Below are 10,524 nucleotides of genomic sequence, written 5' to 3'. Positions count from 1 at the left end.
GCCACCGCCCTCCTCTTTTGAACCCTTGACTTCCATCTAAGTGGATAAGGTCTTTGACTTTAAAGTTTAATTTGGTTTCGAGAACCCACAATTGCAGTATACAGGTACACATAGCGGATCACCATGAGCGCGTGATCCAGGGTGGCAACTGAGTTTTGAATGGTATTTTCTTTTACTAACCTATATTTTGGGTCATTTTGGATCCAAAATCGTTAATTTATAGATTTTTTTATACTGTAAATAGAGAAAGTAAAAAAGAATAATGATTGGTGATTACTGTTATGTAAAAATATTATATTTACATACTCGTCCTCTCACACACCCTCTCCTTGTTTGACACCGCGTTTTAGTCATATTAGTTGATCTATATTGGTATTGATCAACACCAATATCAATACTAATACCAAATTGATGAATGGTATGGAATCCATAGGTACGAAGGGTCTTATTGTGAAAGTACGGTCATGAATTGGTATCTTTAAGGGAAAAATCATACCATACGACTGAACAAGTTAATATCTGATACCTAGAACCGTATTCGACACACTCTCTCCTTGTTCTCCTTGTTCTCCTTGTTATTCTTATTTGACCAATCATCTTGCAACCCACAATTGATGGGGCATATAGGCATAGATATCAAGGCATGCTGGCCGTGTGGCAATTCCTTGCCCATAAATAAAATGTAGAACCATGAAAATATGGATCCAGATCCTCTCCGACCACTAGGACTCCCAGTGTGACATCCGATGGTTGGGGTGCACATCATCGGAGTCCTCACTAGGTGTCCAGTGGTTGGAGAGGATCTGAACACAGGCAATGTTGAATTCAATGGTTTATTTTATAATTCAAAGAAAAACTAATTGTTTAGTACTTTTCATTTTACCATATAAATCTCTACCAAAGTCATGAACGGTATTCATCCTCCTCTTCTTTTTTTCTTTTCTTTTCTTTTTTTCTTTTTTTTTTTTTAATTTAAAGAGCCTCTCTCTCTCTCTCTCTCTGTGTGTGTGTGTGCGCGCGCGCGTACGCACGTTAAATGAAGGAGAAAGGAAGATGTATTATTACACTTTTGCTCTCCACTCTCTTTCAATGGTTGAAAGGCCCAGTGTGTACAACCATGCATAAAACCTTTCCTAAAATAATGTGATAAAATTAGATGCTCTTTTTTTAATTATTGTCTCATAATCTGGTTTAATATTTTTTCTGATAATGAATCTAATTTAACGTTCTGAACTAAAAGGGAGTGGCCGTACTCAAATGGCCTGGAGGGAGACAAACCCACAATACTAAGGCTTAAGCCATTTATTTTACATAGCAGACTAATGAATTTTTTTTCCTGAGAATAATAAGCAAAGAAATAAAAGCAAAAAATATTGAAAACACTAGACTCTTTCTCCTTCCCCTCCCCTCCCCCTATAACATACTCTCTCTTTATTCACCCAATCACCTGTATGACAAACCATCCTTCCCCTTGTTATCAATAAAATGTAGAAACATGAAAATATTGAATCTTCAAATAAAAAATAGTCATTGATCATGCTGGACCAATGGCTGAAGAGAGACCGTTCATTAGGAGCAAAAAAATAATATCCAATTGAGCTACAGTGGTTTAGCTCGGACAAATAAAAGATTATATAATGTAATAGTCTCTAGAGCACCAGACAAGTACGCTTAGCGCATCAGTGCATGCATCACTATCAAGTTCTTAAAACCCGCGGTCTGCCTTCACGGATATTGATCTAAACTAACCTCAACCGAACCATATCAAAAAGATTTACACATGTTTTTTAATGAAAATTAATTTTTATTCATTTTTACTTTTAGGTCGCAACAGTATGTCTCAGGCGTTCTGATCGATCCAATTCAAGTTTTAAAACATTGATCAACAAGGTGGATGGTGCGTGATCTAGGGTGGCAGTAACCTACAAATGGCATTTTCGTCCACAAATCTACATCTTTGACCACTTTAGACCCAAACAATAATATTTTTCAGTTTGACTAGAGTTTTGATACCCGAATTTGTTTCCCTATTTCCACCATATTTCAATTTAGGGGGTTATTAATTTGACCTCGCCAACCTGAGCCTTACCTCTGAACCCGAATAGGGTCTGAGCTAGGATTTTCAAGCCCACAACCAGGTTGGGCTAGCCCTGGTCTAAGCTCAGCCTGGTACACCCTAACACTAGATAATATGTACATAATTGAAGGGAAAAGAATGTCACTGTCATATGACCACTATGCCCCAACACAATTATGGAAGAAATGGTGGCTATGCCCCTGTGAAATACAAAATACTCACCTGTTGCAGTTGATGCCCTTGCATGTCCTCTTATTTGTTCCCGTGCTAATGCAAGGACCTTGCAACCAAGTAATATTCTTCATCCTATAAATATAAGTTATAAATATATAAGACTCATTGTCCTCACACTCTTTGTTTTTTAATCATCAACACACGCAACACCACTCATTATTTTCAGTTCTTAAATAATCTTTTTTTTTTTTTTGGTAATGAGTTCTTAAATAATCAAAACCCATTATTTTTTGTTTTGTTTTTCTATTTTTTAATGAACCAAAACCATCCCAACCCTGAAATAGCAAAAGATAGGGGATGATATGGGGTCAGTCAAAGCCAGTCCATCTAAGCCTAACCCAATAAGATAAGGATCAATCAGGGCTTCACTGAGATGTGTCGAGAGTGACAAGACTACAAGACTGAGATATCCTAATCCGTTCTAAGACTGAGTTGAGCCTGAACTGAGTTAATAGAATCTACGGTTTGACTAGGATTTTAAAAAACTCGGCCTAATCCAATGCATAGACCACCACTGCAGGAAAAAAAAAATAGCATGCAGCTGGTGGGAGTCAACCCAAAATACCAACTTTCTTTTTCTGTTATTCGTCGAACCGTGGAGAAGTTACAAGGCTTCAAACCACCAGATCCCATAGATTGAGCTACAGGCGCTTTGGTGTTTATTTTGAAAAAGTATAAAACAATATATAATGTCTAGACCATTATACAACTACGCTTAGCGCATCACCACCGGCATCAAGGTTCAAAAACTCAGGATCAATCTTGATCAATACTGATCTAATACCAATCTGAATCAGGTTGGATCGAATCATATCGAAAAGATTTTCCCTTATGTTTTATGAAAAAAGGTTTTTATTTTGCTTTTACCTTTGGGCAATACCACTGTATCAGAATTAGATTGGTCACAATCAATACCGATCTGATCCATCCAATTCTGATACACTCCTAAGAAACCTGGCCCTGTTTCACCCCTACCCTAGTAGATATGGCCTTATCTTTCTCTTTTCCGCAAGGATTTAGCTATTTGTATCAGCTGATACTAATACGATATGAATTGATTTTAATAAGGATTGGTATGTATCGATCACTTTTACCTTATGTTTTTTCAAAAAGAAAAATATTTTTTTTTTACTGTTTTAACCCCTGAAACGATATAGGCACTCAATCCAAATCGATCAAATTTGAATATCAATGTTAATCAATACCAATATAATATAGCCGATATGACCAATACGATACCAATACTTGAAACCATGCTTCCAAGGGGATTTCTCTGTTGCTTTCACTGGTTGGAATGAGTTCGACTTTGGCTCCTGAGGTCCAAAGTGTGTTCCGGTGATTGGATTATTTCAGCTCTCCTTTTTTTTTTTTTTTTGGTAATTTTCGGCTCTCCTTTTGGTGGAAATGAATGGATTTAAGAGATACCTTCTCCAACGTACATATATCTCTTTAGCTCAATTTAGGTCCGGTCAGCCCGAGGTTGGGCTAGATATCATAGCCAAACCCCAACCCTATCATGCTCAATCCAATGCAGTTTTTTTTTTTTTTTAATCAAAGTGTCCGGATCAGTTTATATGCACCTCAACTAATTCTCAGAGAGACTAGCACAACAATCTACCGTCACGATCTCCACTTAAATCTTAGATGCACAGATGGAGAATCTAACCTGAGACCATGCACCTATCCACATAATCTCCAATCACCTTAACCATCTGAGCAACCCATGGATGGATAACCCAATGCAGCCTAACCTTGATTGTGCAGGCTTTGCCGGGCTGGCCGGCCCTAATTGATATCCTAACAACCCCTATTTTAATAATTTTAGAACTTGGCATGGCCGATAGCTAGCTTTATTATTTTGATGGTATGTAGATATTATTATTATGTATAATTATATATTTTATATTTTATATTTTTTTATATAGGAATGGGCTAGGGTGGGTTCAGCCCGAGGCTTCAACTCAAGCCCGGTCTAGTCCTACACCAAGCCTAAAAGTATCAACCCTATATGCCCAGGCTAAAATGCCGAGCCAGGCCCTCTCGGGCTCGGGCGGCCTCAGTTTCGTCGGGCCAAAATTATACCTCTCATGCACTCTCTTATAATCTCTAGATTTTTGAAAATTATTTTATCACTTGGCAAACTTTATTTTAAATCACATACATGCTCGGTCTGCATGACATAAACTTGGGCCAACGGGCGGTCTTAAGTTAGCTACTCCCTATTTGATATATTGGAAAAGTTGTTAGATAGGCCATTTTTGAATTTGGTAGCCCATTTCAACCTTATGCCAATCATAATATTGGGCTTTTCCCTCTATTTTTATCATTTTCCTTGGTCCTTATGGAATCAGAGATGCGTCCCTAATGGGCCTTGCTGCCAACACCCCAAGGGCAGATAATCAGCTCTAATGGGAGTAATCTGGAAAGGTTAATTTAGCTAATTTATGGGCCGCCCCAACCTTTGGACATGCAGCTGCATAAGGATCCAGGAGAGTACTAATGAATAGTGAGACAAAATGGAAGTGGGCCTCATAGTCTTCCAAGGGACCCCATACCTCAAAAAGCCCAACCTTTTTTTCTCAATATGCTCCATCTCCCAATATCAAAGGTTATTTCTGTCACATAAAGTATAAATAAATAAATAGACAAAGAAAAGATAGATGCATGAAAATATTGAATCCAAGGGTTTATTTGATAATTTAAAAAGAAAAAAAAAACATATTTGTAGCCTCTTCTCATTTTACTACAAAATTCATAATAACCAACTTGGACTTTAACATTGCCCTAAAAAAACGAGGACAAAGTTATCATGCACTTTCTATAGGTTCTAAGCTGTGCTTTACATCTTTGATTGTTGACTTTTCACTGTTGTCATCTGCTACTTTCCTTCCATTAACTTCCTTGCTTTTCCCCCATAAGACGGCAAAGAGGCCTCCAACCAAAAATATCCCACCTAAAACACTAAGAACAATGAAAAAAATATAATAAAATTAGATCCTCTTGTTAGAATTATTGTCCCATAATCTAATTTAACTCTCTAATTAACTAAATTTAATTATGAAAAACGTATTTCTATCAAAAAAAAAAATTATGAAAAATGTATATATTACCTTCCTAAACTGGTAACTTCACCCATAAATAATGACGAGCAAAACATGGTAATTATCAAAGACAAGGGGGTAGACATGGCTAGGAACACAGGACCCCTCATCTCAATACACCATGATTGTAAATAGAATGAAACTCCGGTAACCATAAATCCCTGTTACAAGCCACAACAGTCATTAGTCTTTCTTTTAATTAAAAAAATGAAAATTGAGATATATATATATATATATATATATTTTTTGAGAAAAGAATCCTGTCCGATTTGGGTATAGAAAGACCCACCAGCTGCCTCCTCATGTACTAGGTATTTTCACGCCCTGCTATGTCTGAACGTGAGAACGTTAGACAGTCAAGGTTCCCTTAACCATTTTTTTTTTTTTTTTGGGGGGGGGGGAAGGAGGAGGGAATAAGAGATGTATGACTATCAAATTATGGATGAACTTTGGGTGGGTGTATCAGTGGAGAATATACTAGAACAATGAGAAACTACATGAAGGAAGAAGATTATGAATAAAATTTACTTATTTTCTTACACAATAGGCAACTGCAACAAGTCCAATGTCCCAATGCAACTTCCATTTATGAAGATTTCTCGAGAAAATAATAGCAAGGACAAACGATTGAATGCTGCTGAGAAAACACTGAAGGGTTGTGAGCAGAAGCTTCGATGGGTAGCTTTTCAAAACAAGACCCTGTCTCCAATCAAGTTGTAAAGTCATCAGCCACCATTGTCTCAAGCTTAGCTAAATATGGCCAAACTGGTTATATATGCACCTCTTTTGATTAAGTGAAAGAGAAATTAAGAACAAGTTTTAAGAGAGGCTACCTGTAATACGATCCACAAACCCCATAAAGTGTTGGAAGAGAGCATTATAAAGACACCCTTTATCCATGTCCTTGTTGCATGGACAGTAGCTACAGAACCACCTTGATTATGTTGTCCCAACAAATGCAAATGGGTCAAGGGTTTTAGATGTGGGCCCTTGTAGAAGGCGAGAGTCGCAGCACCAGCCATGCATAGTATGACACCTAAACTTTTCACATTTCCTGAAAGGGTCCTAAAATTCACAGCTTCCATCCTGTAATATATATATATATATATATATATATAGAGAGAGAGAGAGAGAGAGAGAGAGAGAGAGAGAGAGAGAGAGAGAGAGAGAGAGAGATTAATGTAGATGAACCAAGAAAAATAAGATATTATGACTAAATTCTCTATTGATGCACTTAGGGATTATTACAATGAATAATGTTATATCTGATTCACTAAAAAAAGAAATTAATAATAACAATGTTTTACCTGTTGCTTAAAAATACATGGCTAAACTTCTTTTTTTTTTTTCTTTTTTTTTTTCTGAGAGTGGAGGAGGCGAATGGCAATTATATTCAACCAAGCAAAAAGACAATAATGAACCAATCAGATCAGATTCATGTGCGAGATTGATGTCTCTAATATGTGAATTTGAAATCCATTTTCTCTCTTTACATTTAATGGATTTCAAATGGACCAAGGAGGTACAAGTCTAGTATGTGAACCTGATCTGTCATAGGGGTTCGGGTTCGGGTTCGGGTTCGGGTTCGGGGTTCAGAAGAAAGATCAGTCTAAAATAAGGACTAGGGGGATTACATCCAAGAATGATAAACATGAAGGATCCAAGCAGAGACTATAGGGATAGCAGGCAAATGAGGACCATATCATATATTGCAGAGAAAAACGGTCTAATGTTCAACTTACGTCCTCCGTCCACTTTCTCTTCTCAGTTTTCGCAACTTCCAGGATCAGTACTTCATCATTTATAAAACTGAGTTTATTTATGGGTTCCATTAACCTTATAAGTTTTCTCTATAAAACTGTGAAGCTGTAATTAAACTTAGAATGTTAAGAAGAGATCAGAAATGTAGAAAAACAGAAAAAGGGTTTGACAGACAAAACCCTACCTGAGCAGAACAGCCAAGAAGAAGGTGATGACAGGAAGGGTGTTTGCAGTTGCAGCTGCCAGCGTTGCAGAAGTGTAAATGAGGGCAACATTGTAGATATTCAAACATAAAGTTATCCTGAAATCCAAAACATACCCATGTCTCAAAACTCACAAACATTAATGGGGTTTAATTTGTCTACATCAGAAACTTGAAAAATTAATGGAGAAAGAGAAGGAAAGTTGAAATGTTAAATCAAAACATTACCCACACAAAGACAGCGCGAAAATCTTGCAGAAGACCTTGAATGAGAGTGGTGGTGCAGTTTTCCTAGCACAGAAAGAAAACTCTCAAACTGTAAATCTTAGTCTTCAACTGTTAAGCTTAAAGGCTCATGAAGAAGAAGAATAAGGAGGAGGAGGAGGAGGAGGTGATGTATCATATGTACCATCATACCTTTCGAAAATAACGGCAAGAGGGACCAAGAATATGGTTGCAGCAGCTTGTCTGTAAAAGACAAACACGAAATTGTCCATTCCTCCATTGAAGGCAGCCTTAGAGAGTATAAACATACCAGCATATATGAATTGTATCAAAATAGCAGCCAAATAAGGCTTCTTTCCATCCATTATTGTAGAGACTTGGTTTCTACTTCCTGTCTACTTTGAGATTTCGTTGTTACATGTAAGTGGAATGATTTATATAAGCTTTTTACTGGTCATTTAAATGAGGAGAAATTAAAGAGGACCAAAGTTTGGAATCTTTTTCCTTTTCCTTTTTCTTTTTATTCCCTCCAACCCTTTCGTTTTCTTTCTAGCTTGTTCAGGGTTGGGTAAACTATCTTACATGTTTGATTGATAGTGGGGCACTAGGAGCCTGGGGTTTTAGTTTGTTTTATTTATTTTATGAGATAATGTTCCAGAGGCGTAGCCTATGACCGTGTCTTTCTACTCTTATTTATCTCTCTCTCTCTCCTCTTCTAGAAATAATATATTTATCCCTTATCGTGAAAGGAGAAAGATTAGTATAAAAAATATTAGCACATACTTCTAAAAGGAGAAATCAATCCTTTAATTTATTTATTTTATAATATTACCAAGAGCTTTGCTAACTTCAAAATATGAGGTGATCGAAGTCAGTAACTTTATATATTTATTTATTTTATAGTTTAACGAAAAGCTTTGCTAACTTAAAATTATGAGGTGATCGAAGTCAGTACCTTAATATATTTATTTATTTTGCAGTCTAACGAAGGGCTTTGCTACCTTCAAAATATGAGGTAGAATACTGCTCAAAACCCAAGACATAATAATAATAAATATGTAGTTTTATTCACATGGGTTTTTCATTATTTTTCAAAAGAGAGACAAAAAAAAAAAAAATAATGTGAATATTTTCTAAGCCTCATGTTTAGGGAGACTTTTCCCTAATAATAAAATGGTCCTTCTAAGTTCTAAGTATCATTACGCCTGATGAAGTATAACACTTCGTTATTTGCCACTTGACAATACAGAGTTATAGTCTAAGTGATAGAGGATTAGATTATTCATTTTAAACTGAAATTGTACAAATAAGATGCTTGTCTGATCTTCTATCACATGGATTAATTCATATACTATTATATGACAAATAACGAAACATTATAATAGACATACTACTTTCAAGAAAAAAAAAATCATAATAAAATACATATGACCTTGTAAAATGGGAAGAATTTAGTTTTTTAAACCCACACAATATTGGGCATCAAACCATCAATGTCATGGAGGGGTCTTAAAACTCTTTTGATGAAAAGCAATCAACCAGTGATTTCTACGATTTGGCAAATTAGGAATCCGTTAAATCACTTTAATTTGAAAGTGGAGTGCCATGCACCACATACAGCGCACAAAACAATCAGCCATGAACCACTAGTTGTAATGACTGAAATTGCCAAGAAATTAACCATTACAGGACAACTCTTTAAGCATCTTATGAGCCAAAGCTTAACCCACCACTAAGCTTATCTCAAACTTTTCATTTAAAGCAATGAAGGTCCCCACACCAGAATAGAAATGACTTACATTTGCATTGATGACTTGGAGTCTTATGATTTGTCATGGATTTTCTCTTTTTCAGTGTACGTCCAATGAATTGGAAGGGTTTTTTGAGTTTAATTAAGAGGAATACCATCCAATGCAAATCGTCTCATCCCTTCCTAGCAGTTACCTTAGACCATATAAAGGAGAGAAAGAGATTGAGTCTCGTGTACAACTTTCATACTCCAATGATCTACTTTCTCTTATGAGTTGGTTTCTTTCTTCTGTTCTATTTAATTTCTAACTCTTCAAACTATAGTTTCTTTCCAGATAGAGCCGACATTAAAATACGCAAGGAAACCATGCATGAACAATGTGGTTTAATTCGACTAAGTTTGTTCTAGAACTTTGAAATTTTAATTAACCTATAAGTGATAAGATGTTACGTACGAGAGTTTGAATCTATTCTTTATGGGGTGGCATGCGTCACGTGCCGTGGGTGCAGCTTGGTAGTTATTTTTTATGGCTATCTTCTCAATAATTATTTATTATTGTGTGATCATATTTTAATGTTAGAGTGGAATTATATGTTATGTGCGAAGTGTTGTTAGGAGTAATTATTTAGAAATTGTAACTAGTTGTATTCCTACTTAATGGGGGTCACTCTTGAATGGAACGAGGACCTTAATGACAACACAATGCTCTAACGAGTATCAAGACGTCAAGCTTCTCTGTAAAGTCAAGCGCATCAATTAGTATCAAAGCCCAAGCAAGAGGTTCAGCAGTGAATTTCTTACATTTTTTTGTGGAGAAACAAGGTCATGGCTTCTTCAATTAAACCAGAAGAAAACCATCAATCCGCAGAATAAAGCAATATGAGAGGTCTAGATACCATGAAGATTCAATTTCCAATGAGCGATCTTGAGGACAATACCAAACTCAAGGAGGATGTATGTTATATATGAGAGTATGCACCTCTTCTTTATGGGCGGGCATGGCGTGTCATAGGTACAGTGTACCATGTTAATTATTTTATGGTTATCTTCTCATAGTTACTATTGTATAGCTATATTTTAGTCTTGTAAGAGTGTATGTTATGTGGGAAGTGTTGTGGGTAATGATGAGTAGTTTATGAATTATTATTTAGAATTTGTAACTACTTGTATTCCT

General features: G+C 36.1%; 1 protein-coding gene across 1 annotated transcript; it reads right to left on the bottom strand.

The window, feature by feature from the left end:
* Positions 1 to 4,982: 4,982 nt before the first annotated feature.
* LOC122074510 (WAT1-related protein At5g64700) lies at positions 4,983 to 8,004 on the bottom strand. Its single transcript, XM_042639373.1, has 7 exons — positions 7,793 to 8,004; positions 7,604 to 7,666; positions 7,358 to 7,474; positions 6,246 to 6,498; positions 5,953 to 6,111; positions 5,422 to 5,573; positions 4,983 to 5,272 (listed from the first exon to the last, which is right to left on the bottom strand). Exons 1-7 carry the CDS (start codon positions 7,963 to 7,965, stop codon positions 5,119 to 5,121), a joined length of 1,071 nt encoding a protein of 356 aa, XP_042495307.1. The 5' UTR covers positions 7,966 to 8,004; the 3' UTR covers positions 4,983 to 5,118.
* Positions 8,005 to 10,524: the final 2,520 nt, after the last annotated feature.

Source organism: Macadamia integrifolia, chromosome 3 (genome assembly GCF_013358625.1).
Source record: "Macadamia integrifolia cultivar HAES 741 chromosome 3, SCU_Mint_v3, whole genome shotgun sequence".
NCBI classification, from domain to species: Eukaryota; Viridiplantae; Streptophyta; class Magnoliopsida; order Proteales; family Proteaceae; genus Macadamia; species Macadamia integrifolia.
Note: the sequence above shows the minus strand (reverse complement) of the source record. Positions and strands in the feature narration are given on the sequence as shown.

Bases quoted from the DNA above. Each gene is read 5' to 3' on its own strand.
- LOC122074510 (XM_042639373.1), bottom strand. From the start codon at position 7,965: ATGGATGGAAAGAAGCCTTATTTGGCTGCTATTTTGATACAATTCATA. The intron at 7,667-7,792 runs GTATGATGGTAC...TTTCTGTGCTAG, and splicing joins CTTGCCGTTATTTTCGAAAG to GAAAACTGCACCACCACTCT. The intron at 5,273-5,421 runs GTAATATATACA...CATTGTTCTTAG, and splicing joins GAAGTTACCAGTTTAGGAAG to TGTTTTAGGTGGGATATTTT.